At 44.9% G+C, this 26,197-nt stretch overlaps 2 protein-coding genes across 5 annotated transcripts in view; one reads left to right on the plus strand and one right to left on the minus strand.

The window, feature by feature from the left end:
• LOC139750374 (uncharacterized) overlaps positions 1-26,197 on the plus strand; it is a 195,136-nt gene that overhangs the window by 40,033 nt on the left and 128,906 nt on the right. The window lies entirely within an intron of this gene.
• LOC139750373 (pancreatic alpha-amylase 2a5-like) overlaps positions 18,564-26,197 on the minus strand; it is a 30,238-nt gene continuing 22,604 nt past the window's right edge. For all 4 annotated transcript variants that reach the window (XM_071665096.1, XM_071665094.1, XM_071665093.1 and 1 more), the window contains exons 9-12: positions 22,682-22,925; positions 21,657-21,772; positions 20,985-21,140; positions 18,564-19,112 (exon numbers count right to left, since the gene is read on the minus strand). In XM_071665096.1, coding sequence (XP_071521197.1) covers positions 19,101-19,112; positions 20,985-21,140; positions 21,657-21,772; positions 22,682-22,925 — 528 coding nt within the window. In that variant the 3' untranslated portion in view covers positions 18,564-19,100. The remainder of the gene's footprint in view (positions 19,113-20,984; positions 21,141-21,656; positions 21,773-22,681; positions 22,926-26,197) is intronic.

A 26,197-nucleotide genomic window follows, 5' to 3' on the forward strand; every position in this document is an offset into this window, starting at 1 on the left:
CCCGGTATACCACATCGTTCCGATTCACTCTATTCCTTGCACGCTTCTCACCTTCTTGTATATTCAGGCCCCGATCGCTCAAAATCTTTTTCATTTCATCTTTCCACCTCCAATTTCGTCTTCCACTTCTCCCTGTTCCCTCCTCCTCTGCCACATATATCCTCCTTGTCAACCTTTCCTCGCTCATTCTCTCCATATGTCCAAATCATTTCAACACATCCTTTTCTGCTCTTTCAACCACACTGTTTATTACCACACATCTCTCTTACCCTTTCGTTAGTTCCTTAATCAAACCACCTCACACCACATATTGCTCACGTACATTTCATTTCCAACACATCCACCCTCCTCCGAACAATCTTATTTATAGCCCATGCCTCGCAATCATATAATATTATTGGAACTACTGTTCCTTCAGACATACCCAATTTTGCTCTCAAATGTAACGTTATCTCTTTCCACACATTCTTCATCGCCCCCAGAACCTTCGCCCCCTCCTCACCCTATGACCCACTTCAGCTTCCATGGTTCCATTCGCTGCCAAGACCACTGCCAGATATCTAAAGCACTTCACTACCTTCAATTTTTCTCCATTCAAACATACATCCCAACAAACTTGTCCCTCAACCCTGCTTAATCTTATAACCTTGCTTTCATTCACATTTACTCTCAACTTTTTCCTATCACGCACTCATCCAAACTCAGACACCAACTTCTGCAGTTTTTCATTCGAATCAGCCACCGGTACTGTATCATCGGCGAACAACAACTGAATCACTTCCCAGGCCTTCTCATCCCCAGCACTCTGCATACTCCACCCTCTCTCTAAGACTCTTGCATTTACCTCCCTTACCTCCCCATCCATAAACAAATTAAACAACCATAGCGCCATGACGCACCCCAGCTGCAGACTGACCTTCACTGAGAACCATTCACTCTTCTCTCTTCCTACTCGTACACACGCCTTACATACTTGATTAAAACTTTTCACTGCTTGTAGCAGCTTACCTCCCACACAGTATCTTCCACAAAGCATCTCTGTCAACCCTATCATATGCCTTCTCCAAATCCATAAGCGCCGCATACAAATCCATCTGTTTTTGTAAGTATTTCTCACATACATTCTTCAAAGCAAACACCTGATCCACACATCCTCTACCACTTTTGAAACCACACTGCTCCTCCCCAATCTGATGCTCTGTACATGCCTTTACCATTTCAATCAATACCCTCCCATATAATTTACCAGGTATACTCAACAAACTTATACATCTGTAGTTTGAACACTAACCTTTATCTCCTTTGTCTTTATACAGTGGCACTATACATGCATATCTCCAATCCTCAGGCACCTTCCCATGATCCATACATACAGTGAATAACCTTACTAACAAATCAGCAACACCGTTGCTAACTCCAACTTCTCACTCCATCACTACCTGTTAATTCCTCCCTTGCCCCCTTCACCGATAATCCCATTTCATGTCTTGTCTTTCGCACATTATTTATCTTCTTCAAAAACATCTTTTTACTCTCTAAAGTTTATTGATACTCTCTCGTCCAAACTCTCATTTGCCTTCTTTTTCATCCCCTGCATCTTCCTCTTGATCTCCTGCTGCTTTGTCTTATACATCTCTCAATCATTTGCACTCCTTTTCTCTTTCACTAGCAATGTTACTTCTTCATTCTACCACATACTATCCTTTCTAAACTGCTTACCTCCCACCTTTCACATGCCATATGCATCTCTTTCACATGGCTATTGAGTCACAAGTATTCGGTGTTTTCCTTATGTTGTTGCATCGTGGGCATGAAGGGTCTTGGGATATGTTGAAACGGTATTCGTAGTGATGGATGATTTCTAGTGAGTAGAGGGAGAGTGTGACTCGTGTTTGTCTGGATAGTGTGGTTTCTGGTGGGTGTGTCTGGTGGGTTGGAGTTTAAGACTTTTTGAGAAGATTGGTTGTTTAGTGCTTGACGGATTACTTCAGTACTATATTTACTTGGAGTGCGGGGATCTGTGAGTAGAGGCTACTGAAGTGTGAGATACGGGTAAACTTATTTCTGAATGGGGTTTGGTGGTTAGATATAGAGCGGTTTGGGTGGGAAAGGCCTTATGTTACTGAATAGAATTGAATGCCAAGCATGTTAAGGTGGGACTGTACTTGGAGGATCTTTGCTTTATTGTGAAGTTGCTAAGTTTTTGTGGTTGTTGGGTAGCCATTGATTGCTCTAAGTGCACTGTATTGTGTAGGTTGTGGCTTTGTTATATTTTCTTTTGAGTGGGTAGAAACCCAGGCAGGTCCTGCAAAGTTTAAAGTGGAGAGGATGAATTATTAGTAGATGATATTGAGGGATTCCTTTTCTTGTCTAAATCTGGTGCCAGTTAAGTGTTCTGAGGGGAGTGAGTGTCATGTGTGTGTTGTAGCAGAAGCGCTCGCAAGACTGGTTGGTGTTTTGTTCAGCAGGAACGACTGTCCACGCAGTGTGGCGGGAGGGTGTGAAGTGGATTCGTGTCTGTCTGGGGCTTAATAGAGTGATTGAAGACTTTGTGTAAATACAGTTCTTCTGGGATAACCATTGTTCTAGTTGTGTAATTATATATATACATATATACATACATACATATATATATATATATATATATATATATATATATATATATATATATATATATATATATATATATATATATATATATATTATGAGAGGCAAGTGTTCTAGGAGCAGCTGAGTGAGTGTGTTAGTAGTTTTGATGCACGAGACCGGGTTACAGTGATGGGTGATTTGAATGCAAAGGTGAGTAATGTGGCAGTTGAGGGAATAATTGGTGTACATGGGGTGTTCAGTGTTGTAAATGGAAATGGTGAAGAGTTTGTAGATTTATGTGCTGAAAAAGGACTGGTGATTAGGAATACCTGGTTTAAAAAGAGAGATATACATAAGTATAAGTATGTAAGAGAGCGTTATTGGATTACGTGTTAATTGATAGGCGTGCGAAAGAGAGACTTTTGGATGTTAATGTGCTGAGAGGTGCAACTGGAGGGATGTCTGATCATTATCTTGTGGAGGCGAAGGTGAAGATTTGTAGAGGTTTTTAGAAAAGAAAAGACGATGTTGGGGTGAATAGAGTGGTGAGAGTAAGTGAGCTTGGGAAAGAGACTTGTGTGAGGAAGTCCCAGGAGATACTGAGTACAAAATGGAAAAAGGTGAGAACAAAGGACGTAAGGGGAGTGGAGGAAGAATGGGATGTATTTAGGGAAGCAGTGACGGCTTGCGCAAAAGATGCTTGTGGCATGAGAAGCGTGGGAAATGGGCAGATTAGAAAGGGTAGTGAGTGGTGGGATGAAGAATTAAGATTATTAGTGAAAGAGAAGAGAGAGGCATCTGGACGATTTTTGCAGGGAAATAATGCAAATGACTGGGAGATACATAAAAGAAAGAGGCAGGAGGTCAAGAGAAAGGTGCAAGGAGGTGAAAAGGAGGGCAAATGAGAGTTGGGTTGAGAGAGTATCATTAAATTTTAGGGAGAATAAAAAGATGTTTTGGAAGGAGGTAAGTAAAGTGCGTAAGACAAGAGAACAAATGGGAACATCAGTGAAGGGGGCTAATGGGGAGGTGATAACAAGTAGTGGTGATGTGAGAAGGAGATGGAGTGAGTATTTTGAAGGTTTGTTGAAAGTGTTTGATGATATAGTGGCAGATATAGGGTGTTTTGGTCGAGGTGGTGTGCAAAGTGAGAGGGTTAGGGAGAATGATTTGGTAAAGAGAGAAGAGGTAGTAAAAGCTTTGTGGTAGATGAAAGCCGGCAAGGCAGCGGGTTTGGATGGTACTGCAGTGGAATCTATTAAAAAAGGGAGTGACTGTATTGTTGACTGCTTGGTAAGGTTATTCAGTGTATGTATGACTCATAGTGAGGTGCCTGAGGATTGGCGGAATGCTTGCATAGTGCCATTGTACAAAGGCAAAGAGGATAAAAGTGAGTGCTCAAATTACAGAGGTATAATTTTGTTGAGTATTCCCGGGAAATTGTGTGAGAGGGTATTGATTGAGAGGGTGAAGGCATGTACAGAGCATCAGATTGGGGAAGAGCAGTGTGGTTTCAGAAGTGGTAGAGGATGCGTGGATCAAGTGTTTGCTTTGAAGAAAGTATGTGAGAAATACTTAGAAAAGCAAATGGATTTGTATGTAACATTTATGGATCTGGAGAAGGCATATGGTAGAGTTGATAGAGATGCTCTGTGGAAGGTATTAAGAATATATGGTGTGGGAGGCAAGTTGTTAGAAGCAGTGAAAAGTTTTTATCGAGGATGTAAGGCATGTGTACGTTTAGGAAGAGAGGAAAGTGATTGGTCCTCTGCGAATGCTGGTTTGCGGCAGGGGTGCGTGATGTCTCCATGGTTGTTTAATTTGTTTATGGATGGGGTTGTTAGGGAGGTGAATGCAAGAGTTTTGGAAAGAGGGGCAAGTATGCAGTCTGTTGTGGATGAGAGAGCTTGGGAAGTGAGTCAGTTGTTGTTGGCTGATGATACAGCGCTGGAAGCTGATTCGGGTGAGAAACTGCAGAAGCTGGTGACTGAGTTTGGTAAAGTGTAAGAAAGAAGAAAGCTGAGAGTAAATGTGAATATGAGCAAGGTTATTAGGTACAGTAGGGTTGAGAGACAAGTCAACTGGGAGGTAAGTTTGAATGGAGAAAAACTGGAGGAAGTGAAGTGCTTTAGATATGTGGGAGTGGATTTGGCAGCTGATGGAACCATGGAAGCGGAAGTGAATCATAGGTTGGGGGAGGGGGCGAAAGTTTTGGGAGCGTTGAAAAATGTGTGGAAGTCGAGAACATTATCTTGGAAAGCAAAAATGGGTATGTTTGAAGGAATAGTGGTTCCAACAATGTTATATGGTTGCGAGGCGTGGGCTATAGATACAGTTGTGCGGCCAAAAACACCTTATATCACCCGACCAAAACACCCTATATCATGTATGTATATGTGCGTATGTGGGCGTTTATGTACATATATGTGTATTCTTCGTCTGGTTTGTCATCAAACACATTCAACAAACCTTCAAAATATTCACTCCATTTCCTTCTTATCCCATCACCATATGTTATATCTTGACCACTTGCTCACTTCACCGATGTTACCATTTGTTCTGTTGTCTCACGCACGATATTTACCTTCTTCCAAAACTTTTCATTCTCCCTAAAATATATTGATACTCTCTCACCCCAACTCTCATTTTTGCCCTCTTTTTCAACTCTGGCACCTTTCTCTTGACCTCTTGCCGCTTTCTTTTATACACCTCCCAGTCATGTGCACTACTTCCCTGCAAATATCGTCCAAATGCCTCTCTTTTCTCTTTCACTAACAAATTTACCTCTTCATCCCACCACTCATTACCCTTTCTAATTTACCCGCCTCCCACCTTTCTCATACCACATGAGTATTCCTGGGAGATTATATGGGAGGGTATTGACTGAGAGGGTGAGCATCAGATTGAGGAAAAGCAGTGTGGTTTCAGAAGTGGTAGAGGGTGTATGGATCAGGTGTTTGCCTTGAAGAATTTATGTGAGAAATACTTAGAACAAATGGATTTGTATGTAGCATTTATGGATCTGAAAAAGGCATATGATAGGGTTGATAGAGATGCTTTATGGAAGGTTTTAAGAATATATGGTATAGGATGTAAGTTGCTAGAAGCAGTAAAAAGTTTTTACCAAGGATGTAAAGCGTGTGCACGAGTAGGAAGAGCGGAGAGTGATTGATTCCCAGTGAATGTCGGTTTGCGGCAAGGGTGTGCGATGTCTCTATGGTTGTTTGTTTTGTTAATGGATGGGGTGGTTAGGGAGGTATATGCAAGAGTTTTGGAGAGAGGGGCGAGTATGCAGCCTGTTGTGGATGAGAGAGCTTGGGAAGTGAGTCAGTTGTTGTTCGCTGATGATACATCGCTGGTGGCTGATTCGTGTGAGAAACTGCAGAGGTTGGTGACTGAGTTTGGAAAAGTGTGTGAAAGGAGAAAGTTGAGAATAAATATGAATGAGAGCAAGGTTATTAGGTTCAGTAGGGTTGAGGGACAAGTTGATTGGGATGTAAGTTTGAATGGAGAAAAATTGGAGGAAGTGAAGTGATTTAGGTACTTGGGAGTGGCCTTGGCAGCGGATGGCACCATGGAAGCGGAAATGAGTCACAGGGTGGGGGAGGGGGCGAAAGCTCTGGGAGCGGTAAAGAATGTGTGGAATTAGAGAACGCTATCTCAGAGAGCAAAAATGGATATGTTTGAAGGAATAGTGGTTCCAACAATGTTATGTGGTTGCGAGGTATGAGCTTTAAATAGGGTTGTACGGAGGAGGGTGGGTGTGTTAGGAATGAAGCGTTTGAGGACAATATGTGGTGTGAGGTGGTTTGATCGAGTAAGTAATGTAAGGGTAAGCGAGATGTGTGGTAATAAAAAGAGTAAGATTGAGAGAGCAGAAGAGGGTGTGCTGAAATGGTTTGGACATATGGAGAGAATGAGTGAGGAAAGATTGACAAAGGGAACAAGAAGCAGGAGACCAAATTGGAGGTGGAAGGATGGAGCAAAAACGATTTTGAGCGATCGGGGCCTGAACATACAGGAATGTGAACGGCTTGCAAGGGATAGAGTGAATTGGAACGATGTGGTATACCGGGGTCAACATACTGCCAATGGACTGAACCAAGGCATGTGAAGCGTCTGGGGTAAACCATGGAATGGTCTGTGGGGCCTGGATGTTGATAGCGAGCTGTGGTTTCGGTGCATGACACATGACAGCTAGAGACTAAATGTCAACGAATGGGGCCTCTTTGACTGCATTCCTGGCGCTACCTCGCTGATGTAGGGGATAGCGTTGCTGTTTTCCTGTGGGGCGGGGTAGTGACAGCGTGGATGAAGAAGGCAAGCAAGTATGAATATATACGTGCGTATGTATGTAATGTCTGTGTATGTGTATGTATATGTATATGTTGATATGTATATGCATGTATTTATCCGTATGTGGGCGTTTATGTACATATATGTATATATGAGTGGATGGGCCATTCTTCGTCTGGTTTCTGGCGCTACCCGGCTGACGTGGGAAACAGTGATTATGTATAAATTATTATCATTGTTATTATCATTATTATTATTGTTATTATCATTATTGTTATTATTATCATTGTTGTTATTATTATTGTTATTATTATTATTATTATTATTAGTAGTAGTAGTAGTAGTAATAGTAGTATCATTACCATTATTTATTATTATTATTATTATTATTATCATTATCATTCATTATTATTATTGTTATTATTATTATTATTATTATTATTATTATTATTATTTTTATTATACGATACTTACATACGATACTCAACTTTACCGAACATACATAAATGTCCTTCAAGCAGTATCCAGTATATGACTTAGTTAAGACTTACAAACTTTGAACCTACAAGTTCTTGAATGATTTATCTGAATGAAACTGATGACGCACAGTGTTTAATTTTATCTCTGGAAGTCGTTGGCAACTACCGGTCAACCTGCGCAGGCTCAGGTTTGACTGAAGAGCTTAACGGACGATGTGGTAAACTTCCTTCTTAACCCGAGCGATCCGTTAACCACAGGTGGTGTTGTGGAGGGGGGACTGAAGTGGTGCTGTGGAGGGGGTGACTGAGGTGGTGCTGTGGAGGGGGTGACTGAGGTGGTGCTGTGGAGGGATGACTGAAGTGGTTACGGGGAAGGGTTACTGGTGCTGTGGAGGGATGACTGATGTGGTACTGTGCAGGGGTTAACTGAGTTGGTACTGTGGTGGTCTTTACTCCATTGTATGTATACTAGTATACTTCTTAACCTGTGTAATATATATGTATACGTGTGTGTGTGTGTGTGTGTGTGTGTGTGTGTGTGTGTGTGTGTGTGTGTGTGAACAGTAAAGGGGAATTATTACACAGACGATTTTCTTTTTATCTCAAAATTTGTGACACGTAGGAAAGTTTTTATAGAACCTGTTGAAGGCGCATCTATTGCTCTGCAATACTTCACTAGGTCTCCACAAATATTCCTGATAATATCATTTGGACTATTCAGGGGGATATTTCTTTTCCAAATATAATGCAAGTAATATTCCGTGACGTATCTTTTAATCAAATTTCTGTGACGTTTATATTTTCCTTCTATATTGGTTGTGAGTCCTGCTCATGGTGATATATCCGTCGTGTGGAGTATATTCCTGGCCTCAAAGGCATCTGGATATAGTCTAGAGGTATGGTTAACGAGCGTCGACCTGGCTACATCTCCGAACTGGCTCTGTTCGTGATACAGACATTACAATGGTAGGGGGGTCCTGGTTGGGCGTGATCAGGGAAGTGTAAAGTGTCCAGGCTGATGTGTCAATACCTTCACTTCAGAGTGGGTTGCTGACTTTGTATGTGTACAGTGAATTGATGATAGTGATAGTAATACTTTGTTGCTACTAATGTGGCTTTAACCACATGATGATTGTGTGGCAGCTGGCAACTCAAGGGTGGGCCGTTTTGATACCTTTTTCTTTTCCTACACCTCCAAGCTTTGGAACTCTCTACCCTCTCATGTCTCTCCAAGTAACTACGACCTGGCACATTTTAGAAGACTTTTTTTTTCATTTCCTTCAAAATTAGTTAATACTTTACCTTGTCTTTTCTTATCGCCTTTCATTAACCTCTCAATATCTCAGTTAAAACCCGGCCTTGATGTGGACATCGTTTGTGACTGTAGCGTTCAAGGGAAAAAAAATAAGTCGAGACGTGTTTCATTGTATATCCGTTTCACATAAAAGTGTTAAGGGATCACGACAGTTACAAATTAAGCTTGTAAAGGATATTAACTCATTAATCCTCCCCCGCCCGTTCTTGGAGTCATGAGTTGTCTAAACAAACGTCCTTAATCCTGCTTTGGTCGTGTGGGCAAGAAGGGCGCCCCAGAGCGGCTCATCCACCCCCAAGCGGTCGAAGAGTCTGGAAGGCAGCGGCCGTTGACGAGCCACTTTTCGCGCCTTTGACTCCCCCCTCCCTCTATCCCTCGTCCTGGTGGCTCCCTGAGCGATCTCATCAGCATCCTAGGCCGGGGATTTGTGCTGGATATCCTCCACAGGTGAGGCAGGTTTGGTCAGTGAAGTTAATCTTGTTAAGTCCGTCATGGGATGATGGAGACGAGGGGGCTGTCATCCTCTCTGCTCATAAGAATAATAAAAGAAATAACATAAAGACGTGTGTGTGTGTGTGTGTGTGTGTGTGTGTATATAAGTGAATTACATTTTCTATTTTTTCTTGATGTTTTATGGGTTATGGTTATCATGGAAGCCCACCATGAACTACGATGGTTGATCTGATACGCCAGCCTTTGTCACGTTAGCATCACGCCTTCTCTATCTATCTATCTCTCTCTCTCTATCTGTCTCTGACGTCAGCTTCCTTTGGGAACTCCCTCAAGGGGTTCGGTCACGGCAAAAGAGTCGCCATGGCTGGTGACCTCAAAATGCCACTTCTTAGCATTTAGTGACTCACCTTTAGAAGGCCACTGGCGGAGGGCAAGTGTAGCGCAGTGTTTACAAAGGCTCCTACCTAATGTTTAGTGACTACTTCTACCTATTGCTCCCACCTTCTACTTCTACGTAATGTTTCTACTTAGGCTCCAGCCTACTTTCTACTTCTACCTCATGTGTCTATCTAATATTTCTTCCTAGTGCTCTAATCTACTACTTCTACCTAATGCTCCCAGCTCATGCTACAAGCTGCAACTTATTGATTCTCTTCATAGATTTCCAATTAGTGATGGGACGTGCTGGAAAGGCTAACTACTTACTACTGCTATGCATCTTTTTTGTCGTTGTCTTTGATCTAATACAACATGGGTTTTGTCAGTAAGTGACCTAAACTACATGTTGAAAGTGAAAGAAGTTGTTAATGGGAAGGAAGGAATATATGGACACACCAAGAGGAAGATGGTAGATCAGACTGCTGATGGCATAGATAGAAGTAAGTTGAGAGGCGGCAGTTAGACGATGGTTTGAACATACCTCACCTTACTGACTGACACACAGCAGACCCCCCAGCACCGCTCACCTTTCAGTGCGGTCTGTCGTACGGGAGTAGCAGACGACCCTGTCGAAGCGCCCACCGCGCGCTACGACAACCCGCCCTCAGGAACTGGTACGTGCCCTTGGAGCTTCGGGAGAACAGCCTAGTCCCGCTCACCACAAGCGCACAAAGAGGGAACCACCTTCACCAGCCCGACGGCCGACAAGCAGATGTACAAGATGTGCTCTTGGACCACATCCTGTAAAGGGAGTGGGTCCAGGTTAGGGTTTTTACTGAGCACACCTCATGGTCCCAGTAAGTAAGCCCTAACCCTCTGAGAGCACTCGCACTTTCTTGGCACCATGCACCACGCCAATTCAATGTGGCAGATGTCACATGCACGGTGCCTTTCCCGGTGAAATCCCGTACGCCCTGAAGGACTTCTGGGATGCCGTAATAGCTGCACTTGTGTTGGTGTGCAGCTGAAAGTGCGAAATGGACCCTAGAGACTTGAGTGTCGATAATGAACGCCTCTGTACCTTTGGAAGCCACGATGTCCGGCTTCCTAAAGGACCCCACAATCGGAATGCGGGGCTCGCAGGACACCCCGTAACCCCTCTGTCTCAGTCGTCCGGCCAAATAGGCACTGATGTTGTCGTGCCTCTTTACCCTTCCACCATGGGTACGTGGGCACATCTGAGTGATATGCCCAAGCGTACGGGGCTTCTGACAGGTGTCACAGAGGCCGTTGATCTCGGGCCGGCCTCTGGAAGCTCTGGCAGGGGTGGGTAAAGCACCAATCCTCACTTCGACGGCCTTCACATAATCAGACCCGGACAGGAAGCGGTTCCCACTAGTAACCCATCCACTACCCTGAGGCACGATAGTAAATGGAGCGAGACCCGCACCGTCGACGGTGCTGATCAGATTAGCCCTCTGTACGCGATGGCGTTAGAGTTGATTACTCGCCTGCCGACCAGCAATGCATGCATGCGGGTCCAGTCCAGCGCTGCAGCTTCCTCAACACTGCAGGCTCCCGGACAGCCGCATGAATCACCGGGTCGGTCGAGGTGAGTAACTTCTCGAGCCGCGCTTGTTTATTCAGCCGGACGGTCGAGACAGTCTGGTATACCAAGCTCACCATCTCCCGCTGCCGAGTGGAAGTAAGCACAGGAAACGTCATGGGCTAGACGGAGCCAGTGGCGAACCGCGACTCGCACCTGTCTATCCATGCGTGCTAGCTGCGTCTTATAGACTTCTGCTAGCACTAAGCGATGCATGAGCTTTGACATTAGGTGTCCCACGAGCAACGCAATCCGCTGTTGAGGTTTTAGAAGGGCTCTGGTGGTGTTACGGAGCCCCTCTTCTAGCAGGGCACCGTAGGATTTTCGCCTTCCTCCTGCTCCAACGAGAATGCCGAGGTACTTATAGTCGTCCTCTGCGTTCATGGAGCCGATAGCGCTACCTAAGACTTGAAACGTCCTACTTTTGTTGACGTACCAAGTCTTACGCTTTCCGTCGACCTCCATGCTGAGGGAACGACACTTTCCTGGGTTTACCCGAAGTCCAACTCCAGCAAGAGTCTCTGCCATAATGTCTATTGCCTGTTAGAGGCCAATCGGCGTCTTCGCTACCAAAACCAGATCGTCGGCAAATGCCAGTGCTGACACCTTTTGGTCTCCGAACCCAATTCCTACACCAGAATCCTTAACCCTTGCAACTCCCTCGTCAATTACAAGGTTGAAAAGGATTGGTGATAACGGATCGCCCTGCTTGACCCCACGAGTCATATTGATTCTTCCCGACATCTCGTCGCTGCCTTCAATATGGGTGAAGGCTCGGTCGTGCGTCGACATAATATATGCCCTGACGAGGGCTGGGATGCCCTTCCGCGACATGGCCCGCTCGATAGTGCTATGATTAACACTATCGAATGCTTTGGCCATGTCGAGGAATGCCAGGTGCACACCGTGGGCGTGTGCCCGCGCACGACCGACGATCGCGTCCAAGATCGTGAGGTTCTCAAGGCTTCCGTCCATAGGGACGAATGCGGCTGCTCAAGATTTTGTGGAGCGGTCGGACTACGGCACAAGAGATCGTGATAGACCTGTAGTCCTTGGGTTCTGTACCTTACGAATCAGCACCGTACGATTTGCCTTGGATGGTTCTGGCAACGTTGATGTGGCAAGCCACAGGTTGAACGTCTTGGAAATAATTCTTGGGAGAATGGACTTTAATAAACGAGTCGGTATTCCGTCAGGACCAGGGGCAGATGTTGTAGTGGCTTTGAGGTGATGTGCTACCTCACCTACGGTGACAACCTCTGCTAGTTGTCCATTTTCTTGGTCACAATCGGTAATGGCACGTTCGTCCGGCTCAGATGGTCGAGAAAAGAGAGCCCCCCAAATGGAGTTGAGGCGTTCGGCCCAACCGAAGTTGGCGATACATCCCAGTCGCCTTTAAGAACCAGTCCAGCGGCCGAAGGCTTATTCTGTTGATATTTTGTGGTATTGTTACCGTCTAAGGCGATTTCCACGCAACGGAACCTCCTCGGCGCGGCGTGCGCGGCCAGAGTTCGTCGACTGCCTAGGTCCATCTCCACCACGATTCCGGCGGTCTTCGGGTGAGCCACAGGAGCTTGTCATATGTATGGCGTGCTCTGCGGCTACCCTGATCGCGGCGAGGCTGTCACCCTGACGCAAGTGGTTCAGGGCAACATTTAGGATGTCCTCACCCCACGATGGAGTTGTGGGGGCCAGGTCCTAATGTGTCGAGGTATGTGACAGTCTCCACCACAAAGGAAGCAATTGACTGGGATTGGGGGACCCGCGGAGCAGCTGGGACAGATAAAACCGTGGGAGCAGCACCCAGCAGGCCAGAGGCGGTGGGCCTCCCTGCTCTGCTCTGAGGGTAGTAGCCCCCCCCCCCCCCCCCCCCCCCAGCTCCTGCGGGACACTCTCCACTGGAGTCGGCACGCACGTGCATTCCTTCACGTGACGCTACCTCCGAGGTGCCACTCCGCGTGTTGCTTCTCAATGTGGATGGGACACGCCTCTCACTCGACACACCATCCATCACCTCACCTTCACCAGTTTCCTGGAGGAGGTTGATGTCCGAGGTCAGTTTCTGAACCCTAGTCTTATACGACGCCTTGCGTCGGAGGCCTTTGACCGCTTCGACCATCCTAGATGGAACAATCTCCCGCAACCGCTGGTTCAAGCCTTGTCCGGCAACCAGTGAGGGACCAGCTGCCATCTTGGCCTCAGCCCTGGCGAGGAGCTCCACCTCCTCGTCAGACCATCGAGCCTTGGACAGAACGTGTCGTGTTGCCAACTCCTGGTGGAAGGAGTTGGCGTGTGCCTGCCTTTCATGGACCCTACGGCCCCGAAAGCTAGCAAAGGTCTTCCCACAATGTGGGCAAGTGGGTGAACGGTCGTCGGCCGCTCCCTCATGGCTGAAGCTGGTACCCGACATACCAACAGTGGCTGGCACGCTATTCCGAGGAATGGGTTATGCGTGACGGGTACCACCAAGCGAAATACCCGTGACAAGGGTGGACGCTCCGGCTTTGGTCGCACAGTACTGCCGCCCGAAGGAAGCAGAGGAGTGCAGTCAGTAGATGGACACTGCCGCTGTGCTTCAGTCCTGGGATTGCCCTTGGGTAGTTGCCCTACTGTACCAGCGAACGTAGTTTGTGTGTGTGTGTGTGTGGGTGTGTGTGTGTTTAATAATCTCTTCGTAATTACTTATTGGTACTGTACGGAGAGGGAGTTCTACACTGATGGGCCTCATTTCTTAACCAATCCCCACTATTAAAGATCTTCTTCAATCTTTGTGTTCTGTCTACATTGCTCGTGTCCTCAGTCATCCTATTCCATTCATCTTATAATATTAAAACATGACATCTTTTCTAACAAGTTTCTTGCCCAGTTTCTTGTTATGTCCTCTGGTTGTTCTATCCTTACATCTTTCGAGGAACTATCCACTGTCTACGTCGTTTCTGTTTTAAAAACTTAGATTGTGATCAGGTCACCCCTTACTCTTTTACCATTCAAAATGGGCAAATTTAAGGCCTCAAGACTTTGACCGTAAATCACTTTTCTTCATTTTGGTACTATCTTTGTTACCTTTCTCTGAACATTCTCTATTGGTTCTTTGTACTTCTTCAGGTGCGGTGACCAAACTTGAGAGATATTCTAGTTTGACCTCATGTATGATGTTAACTGCTCGCTGAATATTTCCTTATTCATGAACATGAATGCAGTTCTAATATTTGCTAAGATGCAGTTAGTCTTAACTAGGAGTCTGTCTACAGGGTAGGGACACATTTTTGTTTTCATATTGGAGGCTCCAGTCTCGGACAAAAGTCTACACCAAGGCCGGGCCTTAGTTGAAATATAGAGAATTATGAAAGGAAAACTAGAAAAGGGAAGGTATTTACGAATTATGGAGGAAGTGAAAAACCTGTAGATTCCTGAAGCTTATTGCCTTCTAAATAGTATTTATGTTGAGTCCTTCTCTCACTGCGTCCTATCATCATTACTTTGCATTTGCTCGGGTTGAATTGCATCAGCCATGTATCAGACCAACTTTAGAGTCTGTTTAGGTCCCCTTGTAAGCTGATGTAATCCTCCTCGCTCTTCACTTCCCTCATGACCTTCGCATCATCTGCAAACATATTCAGGGAGGAGTCTGTACCTTCTGGAAAGTGATTTATATAGATCAAGAAGAGCAGCGTTCAAGAACATATCCCTGGGGCACCCCACTGGTGACATCCAACCATTATGAGAAGATTTCTGTGACATGTGTCTTTTGTCCCCTTAGAAGTCTCCCCTTAGAAGTCTCCTCCTTATTACTGCCTTGTGATCCAGCTTCTGAATCAGCCTCCCATGTGGTACAGTGTATAAGCTTTTTGGCAATCAGGACACAAACAAACTGCCAAGCCTTCTCTTTTGTTTTCAAGACAGAGCTCACTCTCTCATAGAAATGCAAGACGAGTGTTACACATGACCTCTTCTCCCCTAAATCATGCTGGATCTTACTTAGGTGAATCTCTCCTCTGTAGAAACTCATTCATTTGCTCTCTTTTCATCTCCACCAGAACCTTGCAGGCCACACTCGTGGAAGAGCCTGGTTCAGTGCCTCTTCCCGGCCTCCCTTCGTAATAGAAAGGTATGAGGTTTGCCAATCTCCCACTCCCTCTGCACTCTGCCTTTCTCCAGTCACATTTTGAACATCATATTCTGAGCTTTGTCTAGCCTGACTGCACACATCATCAGCACACAGAGAGAAATTTCATTAGAACCAACAGCCTTGTGTGTGTTGAAACCATTTAATATTCTTTGAATGTCTTTCCTAAATATCTTAATGTTTTCTAAAACCTCCTTCCCATTCCATCTCACTGGAGTCGGGGCTATGGTGTCTTCCACTGTGAAAACACTTTTGAACTTGTTATTCAGTTCCTCACCTATTCTTACATCATTCTTTACAATTCTTCCCTCGGAATCCCTTAACCTGATTAGCTGCTCTTCAAATGAAAATATATCCTGATGAATTTATGGAAAAGTTATGGATTTTCTCCTGCCTAGTCCACAATAATCTTTTTAGAATTCCTTTGTTCCCACTATGTTATGCTGTTACACTCGTTCATTGCCCTCTTATACCTTGCAAAAGCTGGCTGGCTGGCTGGGGAGTCGACTTCATCGTCATCACAACGCACCTCGAAGCTCTCCTATTTCTTCATATCTTTTACTAAGCCATTCTTCTCTCCTCATTAACCTTCCTCTGTGCTTGAAGCCATAGGTACATACCCACGTTGCTATTCCTACGTTGTAAACCTCACAGAACCTCTCACCATTGCAACTGACCTCCATTTTCCAACCTATGTTACCACAGAAATCGTTGAGGTGTGTGTAATTTCCATGATCTTATTTCCTATTTATGTCTTGACTCACGTCTCTCGACTGCTCTTTTAATGTCATCATTTACCACACAGTCAGACATGAGTACAACATGGTCATTTTTTTCCCAGTTGGTGTATCATATATATTATTCTCAATATCAGTATTAGTATGAGTGAAGATATGATCTTGCAATGGTGGTGTATAAGTCCCTGTCATCCTATTATACTCTGTGATATGGTGTAGGAAACTTTCCTGTATACCCTGTATGAACGTGCCTTCATGACTTCCATCACCATGAGAATCCAGATTCCTCCAGTCTGTCTGTTTATATCTAAAATCCTCCATCATTATCAGTAATTTACCATTTCTTAAGACTCGTATGGTTTACTGCATCATGTATCATTCTCATTGTTCGTTCACTATTATCATCATATGTTTGTTATGGATCATTAAGATTCGTCGTAGGATTATGAAATATCAACACCATTGTGTCTTTACGACAGCTACTCTTCCCATTTTGTATTATCTGAATGAGCCACCTTGCACTATTTCCTGTGACATTGGCAATCATTTAATAAGCGATCTAATCTTCCTCTTTCTATACATTCTCTCTCCTTCCTTACTATCATGTATTTATCTGGGTTAAGCAGGTGTGTGTGTGTGTGTGTGTGTGTGTGTACAATACCTTATTTGTATCCATAACTGACTTGTACAGTTTGGGGAAAGGGTTTTTATGCTCGTGGGAGCCCATTGGAAAGTTTCAATACGTGTCTCATTCCATTCATTCGCTGTTCTGATTTCATAACATGTCTCCACTGACAGACACAGTCTTACCCTCCGTGCAAGACTGAGCTGACTCTGACAGACACAGTCTTACCCTCCGTGCAAGACTGAGCTGACTCTGACAGACACAGTCTTACCCTCCGTGCAAGACTGAGCTGACTCTCTCGTAAGACTCGGAGACGTTAGGTTAAAACTAGGCCGCTAGATGTCTCTCGCTTAACCTGCTAACTTCCCCTCCGCAGAAAGTCATCCGAGTTTGTTGATGAGTTTTATGATATGTCTTCTGGTTCCTCGTGTGTCTATGGAAGACGTGTCCATCATCGACTTGGTTATATTCTTTAAGAAATATGAATGTCGTAAGCATGTCTCACTCCATATTGATTTCTCCACTACGTCGACCAGGTCTGTGACCACGTAGCCTCCGGCCGTAACTCACACCTGGCTTAGTTGTGGTACTATTATTGTTGCTCTGCTCCGTACCTTGTCTGGTATGTCTGTGTGGTTCATTATGTGAGGTGACCCAACCTGAGGTGACCCAACCTGAGGTGACCCAACCTGAGGTGACCCATCCTGAGGTGACCTAACCTGAGGTGACCCAACCTGAGGTGACCCAACCTGAGGTGACCCAACCTGAGGTGACGCAACCTGAGGTGACCCAACCTGAGGTGACCCAACCTGAGGTGACCCAACCTGAGGTGACCCATCCTGAGGTGACCTAACCTGAGGTGACCCACCCTGAGGTGACCCAACCTGAGGTGACCCAACCTGAGGTGACCCATCCTGAGGTGACCCAACCTGAGGTGACCCACCCTGAGGTGACCCAACCTCAGGTGACCCAACCTCAGGTGACCCAACCTCAGGTGACCCAACCTCAGGTGACCCAATCTGAGGTGACCCTACCTCAGGTGACCCAACCTCAGGTGACTTACCATGAAGTGACCAATCCTGAGGTGACCCAACCTCAGGTGACCTACTCTGATGTGACCCACCCTGAGAAGTGTGTTCTAGTTCTTGTCTGATATAAACAATGAACAGTTTGCTGAACATTTCCTCGTAATTGTATCCAAACTGCCAAATCTAGTATTTACCAGCAGATGGTGTGTCCACTGTACAGTTCCCCAGGGGTCGAGCGCTGGCAACAGGTTAGGCATAATGTCGACCCCCAGGTCCCTCTCGCACACAGAGTCCCACTAGATAATATTCGTAATGAGTCCTTCTTTCCTTGTGTCTCATCCTCGTTGCATTTATGTGATCCGAATTTCATCGTTTTGTACGTTTGTGTGTGTGTGTGTGAGTGTGTGTGTGTGTGTGTGTGTGTGTGTGTGTGTGAGTGTGTGTGTGTGTGTGTGTGTGTGTGTGAGTGTGTGTGTGTGTGTGTGTGTGTGTGTGTGTGTGTGTGTGTGTGTGTGTGAGTGTGTGTGTGTGTGTGTGTGTGTGTGTGTGTGAGTGTGAGTGTGTGTGTGTGTGTGTGTGTGAGTGTGTGTGTGTGTGTGTGTGTGTGTGTGTGTATGTGTGTGTGAGTGTGAGTGTGTGTGTGTGTGTGTGTGTGTGTGTGAGTGTGTGTGTGTGTGTGTGTGTGTGTGTGTGTGTGTAAGGCAAGATAACGCAAGGAGCCACCTCATCCATCCTACAATGCAATTCTTGAGTCATTTAACTCTGCCTTCCCCGGCACTCATCACCTTGAACAGACCAGCAGCGTCTACCAGCGTCCATCCCACACCACACAGAGATCGTAAGTAATGTCCTCATTCTCTACGCTTACATTAGGGCAAATAATGTAATTAATTTATTCAAAATGTTTTGGATTACTTTACGAGTAGAAGCGTTGGTGTGTGATATCTTTATTGCTTCATCTTGACCGACAGAGCGTGTCTCATATGATGTTGATGTGGCCCATGTGGGAAAACTGGTACTCTTGTTCCCTGATGTGTAGTATAAGGTGCGTAGCAGGGGAGCCCTCATGATCTGTTGTATGAGGTGCGTCACAGGGTCCCTCATGATCTGTTGTATAAGGTGCGTCACAGGAGCCTTCATGATCTGTTGTATAAGGTGCGTCTCAGGGGCCCTCATGAGCTGTTGTATAAGGTGCGTCACAGGGACCCCTCCTGATTGTTGTATAAGGTGCGTCACAGGGGTCCTCATGAGCTGTTGTATAAGGTGCGTCACAGGAGCCCTTATAACTTTCCTCACTTCGGGTACCCTAGGGCCGTCACCACGATGATTATCTGATGTGGGGACGTCTATAGAGACACGGCGGCGTCCGGTGAAGGCATCTCATGTACTTGTGTGCGAGTGTTGGGTGAGTGTGTGGCGGATGGCGATGTTGCCCTCACAAAGCCGGGTGTTGCTGACTCCCTCCCGCCTACAGCTTGGACTGGAGAGGAAGGAAAGTGTTCATGTTAGATCAATCCAGGATAATGTCTCGTGTGTGGACGAGTACAACACTGCTTCATGTGTGGACGAGTACAACACTGCTTCATGTGTGGACGAGTGCAACACTGCTTCATATGTGGACGAGTACAACATTGCTTCATGTGTGGACGAGTACAACACTGATTCGTGTGTGGACGAGTACAACACTGCTTCATGTGTGGACGAGTACAACATTGCTTCATGTGTGGACGAGTACAACACTGATTCGTGTGTGGACGAGTACAACACTGCTTCATGTGTGGACGAGTACAACGCTGTTTCGTATGTGGACGAGTACAACACTACTTCATGTGTGGACGAGTACAACACTGTTTCGTATGTGGACGAGTACAACACTGATTCATGTGTGAACGAGTACAACACTGTTTCGTGTGTGGACGGGTACAACACTGCTTCATGTGTGGACGAATACAACACTGTTTCGTATGTGGACGAGTACAACACTGTTTCGTGTGTGGACGAGTACAAAACTGATTCATGTGTGGACGAGTACAACACTGCTTCATGAATGGACGAGTACAACACTGTTTCGTATGTGGACGAGTACAACACTGATTCATGTGTGGACGAGTACAACACTGTTTCATGTGTGGACGAGTACAACACTGTTTCATGTGTGGACGAGTACAACAATGCTTCACGTGTGGACGAGCACAACACTGCTTCATGTGTAGATGAGTAAAATGTTTTATTGCTACTGCAGGTATGATGACCACACCAGTGTAGAAACGGCTAAACTTCAGTGATTAAACAACTACGAGATAGTTCTCTTCCACATATTCTTCATCACTCCCAGAACCTTCGCACCCTCCCCCACCCTGTGACTCATTTCCACTTCCATGGTTCCATTCGCTGCTAAGTCCACTCCCAGATATCTACAACACTTCACTTCCTCCAATTTTTCTCCATTCAAACTTACATCCCAATTTACTTGTCCCTCAACCCTAATAACCTAATAGCCTTGCTCTTTCTTATTCACATTCAAACTTACATCCCAATTTACTTGTCCCTCAACCCTAATAACCTAATAGCCTTGCTCTTTCTTATTCACATTTACTCTCAACTTTCTTCTTTCACACACTTTCCCAAACTCAGACACCAATTTCTGCAGTTTCTCACCCAAATCAACCAACAGAGCTGTATCATAGGCGAACAACTGACTCACTTCCCAGTCCCTCTCATCCCCAACAGACTGCATATTCGCCCCTCTCTCCAAAACTCTTGCATTTACCTGCCTAACCACCCCATCCATAAACAAATTAAACACCCATGGGGACATCACACACCCCTGCCGCAGACCGACCTTCACTGGGAACCAATCACTCTCCTCTCTACCTACTCGTACAAATGCCTTACATCCTTCGTAAAAACTCTACACTGCTTGTAGCAGCTTACCTCCCCACACCATATACTCCTAAGACCTTCCACAGAGCATCTCTATCAACCTTATCATATGCCTTCACCAGATTCATAAATGCTACATACAAATCCCTATTCTTATCTTTTTTGTTTTTTATCATATATATCAGATCATTTTTGTATTATCACATCTTTAGTTTCATCTGTGTTAATGTACACTCTGTCAAAGAAGTATCGGTCCCGGGGCTGAAGCTTCTAATGATCTACATGTAGTCGAGGCGAGGTTTACACTTGACATCGCTGCTGCCCTGATGCAGTTGTAGAGTGCGTCAGAGCGGCAGTGAAGTCAAGCGTTATCCTCGGTCGACCAGTTGTAGATCATCAGCAACTTCAGGCCAAGGGACCGATACTTTTTTGGGAAAGTGTACGAACTCGTTTGTGGTATGATGCTTACGTCGCGGTGGATGGCAAGGACACCATCCTCCTCCATGGTCGTGATCTCGATGTAGGCGGTGCCGTCGGCGGCCACCGTCACCGTCTTGCCCGTGCACGACCCCTGGATCTTGGAACCCGAGATGACGTCACAGTACGTTCCTGGAGTCAGGCAGGTCTGGGGGTGGAGGGAGCACTGGGTTAGAAGCAGTTCACTACTGCCTCGTCAGGAGGGAAAGGGTTTACATGTTTGTTGTGGAGACAAACGTAGTGACCAGTGTTTGTGGGGAAAAGATTCGCCAAGACTAGGCTTTGGCACGGGCTCTGCTCAGCGACAGCCCATTTTCAGGTGTCCCATTGCTGGCGCAGGTCGGGTATGTGTACACGGGGTGCGACTACTGGCGCAAGTCGGATAAGTGTGCACGGGGTGCCATTACTGGCACAGGGCGTTCCCTTTAGGTAGACGTGTGTGTTGTGTGGCGATGTGGATGACCAGGACCCAACCCCGTTGGTCTGATGTTCGTCAGCTCCCCGTCAGGAGTGATAGGGTTTTCATATTCAATTGCGGTGGCCAGTAGAATAACCAGGACTCAACACCTTCGATTTGACGTACAGTACTGCCCCGTCAGGAAGGTCGTGGTTCTATTCTGTTGGCCATAAAAGATGACCAGGAGCCAAACACAGTCTTGCTCACCTGCCGGGTTTCCTTCATGTCCCAAGGGTCGTTGTTGATGGCGATGAAGCCCCGGTCGCCCCTGCAGAAGGAGATCTGGTTGCTACCGTTGTCCCACCAGTCGTTCATGTCAGTCCCTGGCGGGTTGACGAGGGATTGTTAGAGATGACCTTCTGGTACAGTTATGGTACTGCTTAGGTGACCTACTGGTACAGTTATGGTACAGCTTAGGTAACTTACTGGTACAGTTATGGTACTGCTTAGGTGACCTACTGGTACAGTTATGGTACTGCTTAGGTGACCTACTGGTACAGTTATGGTACTGCTTAGATGACCTACTGGTACAGTTATGGTACAGCTTAGGTGACCTACTGGTACAGTTATGATACTGCTTAGGTGACCTACTGGTACAGTTATGGTACTGCTTAGGGGACCTACTGGTACAGTTATGATACTGCTTAGGTGACCTACTGGTACAGTTATGATACTGCTTAGGGGACCTACTGCTACAGTTATGATACTGCTTAGATGACCTACTGGTACAGTTATGGTACAGCTTAGGTAACCTACTGGTACAGTTATGGTACTGCTTAGGGGACCTACTGGTACAGTTATGGTACAGCCTAGGTAACCTACTGGTACAGTTATGGTACTGCTTAGGGGACCTACTGGTACAGTTATGGTACTGCTTATGGGACGTACTGGTACAGTTATGGTACAGCTTAGGTAACCTAGTGGTACAGTTATGGTACTGCTTATGGGACGTACTGGTACAGTTATGGTACAGCTTAGGTAACCTAGTGGTACAGTTATGGTACTGCTTATGGGACCTACTGGTACAGCTATGGTACTGCATAGGGGACCTACTGGTACAGTTATGGTATTACGTGGGGAACCTGGAGGTACAGTTATGATTTTTAGGAGGCCACACCATGACTTATGAAGCAGGGATCACTGCTTCATATGTGGACGAATACAACACATGACACATGCAGCGGGAGCCACACCATGGCACACAGGAAGCGGTGGGTGGAGGACGTACTCACCATGAGCCACGTTGCGGAACTGGACCATGTTGTAGATCTGCCTCCAGCGGTGCTCACAGATCCAGCCGTTGCCGCAGCTGTCGTCCTCGTTGAAGGTGGGGCCCACGATGTTGTAGCTGTCGTCGTGGGGAGGACCCGTCCAGTCGTTCTTGTCCTGGCCGTTCTCCCACCACTGGTCCCAGTAGTAGGAGGACATCACTCGTGTGAACCCATACGGCCACGCCAGCATGTAGGCGTTCGCCATCTGCAGGGCACAGGGCAAGTTTTCTTTTAGGATTACAGAGGTGATACTTTTAGGATTACAGCAGTGACACGTTTAGGATTACAGCTGTGATACTTTTAGGATTACAGCTGTGATACGTTTAGGATTACAGCTGTGATACTTTTAGGATTACAGCAGTGATACTTTTAGGATTACAGTAGTGATACGTTTAGGATTACAGCTGTGATATATTTAGGATTACAGCATCGGTCCTTTTAGGATTACAGCATCGATCCTTTTAGGATTACAGCATCGATCCTTTTAGGATTACAGCATCGATCCTTTTAGGATTACAGCATTGATACATGAAGGATTGCACCAAATCATTATGAGAGAATTGACAAAACACGAAAACATAGAAAAAAAAATTGTTCAAGACACACACCCAGCTAACCAGGTCAACCCCCGCCACGTGACACCCCTTAATCACTCTCCCTCACAACGGTTACTGCCAGACAAAGCAGACAATGGTTGGTCTATAAAGACTGGTGCTGGACGGCGGGACTCATGTGTGATGTTGGGATTTAGATAACTTTGTTAAGTACTAGTACCTGATGATGAGGTGGAGTGTCTCCACGAAACATGTCGTGCCACATGTATAGAAAAATTACATGTTAGATAAAATTGTATGAACTCCTACTGAAGTGCGACTTCACCTTCATATATATATATATATATATATATATATATATATATATATATATATATATATATATATATATATATATATATTATCCCTGGGGATAGGGGAGAAAGAATACTTCCCACGTATTCCCTGCGTGTCGTAGAAGGCGACTAAAAGGGGAGGGAGCGGGGGGCTGGAAATCCTCCCCTCTCAATTTTTTTTAATTTTCCAAAAGAAGGAACAGAGAAGGGGGCCAGGTGAGGATATTCCCTCAGTGGCCCAGTTCTCTGTTCTTAACGCTACCTCGCTAATGCGGGAAATGGCGAATAGTTTGAAAAAAAAAAAAAATATATATATATATATATATATATATATATATATATATATATATATATATATATATATATATATATATATAAAAGCAAATGAATTTGTGTGTAGCATTTATGGATCTGGAGAAAGCATATGATAGAGGTGATAGAGATGCGAGGAAAGTGATTGGTTCTCAGTGAATGTCGGTTTGCGGCAGGGGTGTGTGATGTCTCCATGGTTGTTTAATTTGTTTATGGATGGGGTTGTTAGGGAGGAAAATGCAAGAGTTTTGGAAAGAGGGGCAAGTATGCAGTCTTTTGTGGATGAGAGGGCTTGGGAAGTGAGTCAGCTGATTCGGGTGAGAAACTACAGAAGCTGGTGACTGAGTTTGGTAGAGTGTGTGAAAGAAGAAAGCTGAGAGTAAATGTGAATAAGAGCAAGGTTATTAGGTACAGAAGGGTTGAGGGACAAGTCAATTGGGAGGTAAGTTTGAATGAAGAAAAACTGGAGGAAGTGAAGTGTCTTAGATATCTGGGAGTGGATTTGGCAGCGGATGGAACAATGGAAGCGGAAGTGAGTCACAAGGTCGGAGAGGGGGCGAAATTTCTGGGAGCGTTGAAAAAATATGGGGAAGGCGAGAACATTATCTCGGAAAGCAAAAATAGGCATGTTTGAAGGAATAGTGGTTCCAACAATGTTGTATGGTTGTGAGGCGTGGGCTATAGATAGAGTTGCGTGGAGGAGGGTGGATGTGTTGGAAATGAGATGTTTGAGGACAATATGTGGTGTGAGGTGGTTTGATGGAGTAAGTAATGAAAGGGTCAGAGAGATGTGTGGTAATAAAAAGAGTGTGGTTGAGAGAGCAGAAGAGGGTGTTTTGAAATGGTTTGGTCACATGGAGAGAATGAGTGAGGAAAGATTGACCAAGAGGATATATGTGTCAGAGGTGGAGGGAACGAGGAGAAGTGCGAGACCAAATTGGAAGTGGAAGGATGAAATGAGGAAGATTTTGAGCGATCGGGGCCTGAACATATAGGAGGGTGAAAGGCGTGCAAGGAATAGAGTGAATTGGAACGATGTGGTATACTGGTGTCGACGTGCTGTCAATGGATTGAACCAGGGCATGTGAAGCGTCTGGGGTAAACCATGCAAAATTTTGTGGATCCTGGATGTGGAAAGGGAGCTGTGGTTTCGGTGCATTATACATGACAATTAGAGACTGAGTGTGAATGAATGTGGCCTTTGTTGTCTCTTCCTAGCTCTACTTCGCGCGCATGCGGAGGGAGGAGGTTGTCATTTCATGTGTAGCGGGGTGGCGACGGGAATTAATATAGGCAGCAAGTATGAATTATGTACATGTGTATATAAGTATATGTCTGTGTATGTATATATATGTATACGTTGAAATGTATAGGTATGTGCTTGTGTTGATATGTATGTATATACATGTGTACGTGGGTGGGTTGGGCCATTCTTTCGTCTGTATCCTTGTGCTATCTCGCTAAAGCGGGAGACAGCGACAAAGTATAATGAAAAAAAAATAATATATATATATATATATATATATATATATATATATATATATATATATATATATATATATATATTATATATATATATATACATATATATATATATATATATATATATATATATATATATATATATATATATATATATATATATATATATATATATATATATTATATATATATATATATATATATATATATATATATATATATATATATATATATATATATATATATATATATATATTCCTATGAGTCCACGGGGAAAATGAAACACGATAAGTTCCCAAGTGCACTTTCGTGTAAAAATCACATCATCAGGGGAGACACAAGAGAGAGATATAAGTCACTTGATATACATCAAAGAGACGAAGCTAGGACGCCATTTGGTAAACATGTGATTGTCCGAGACATCGTCGTATTTTTCTCTCTTGTGTCTGCCGTGATGATGTGATTGTTACACGAAAGTGCACCTGGGAACTTATCGTGTTTCATTTTCCCCGTGGACTCACAGGAATATTTTGATCACGCGCAAAATTGTAATTCTTTCCAATATATATATATATATATATATATATATATATATATATATATATATATATATATATATATATATATATATATATATATATATATTGCTGGAGGCAAGGATTAAATTCCCGTACCATCTGTGTGGTAGCTGGGCATGCTAACCACTCGCCTGCATATACTACCCAGTAATATGGGAATAACTATTTGATTCCCAGTATTGGATTATCCTTCGTCTAACGTCCATGAGCAGCGGG

This window comes from Panulirus ornatus, chromosome 9, assembly GCF_036320965.1.
Source record: "Panulirus ornatus isolate Po-2019 chromosome 9, ASM3632096v1, whole genome shotgun sequence".
Lineage (NCBI taxonomy): Eukaryota > Metazoa > Arthropoda > Malacostraca > Decapoda > Palinuridae > Panulirus > Panulirus ornatus.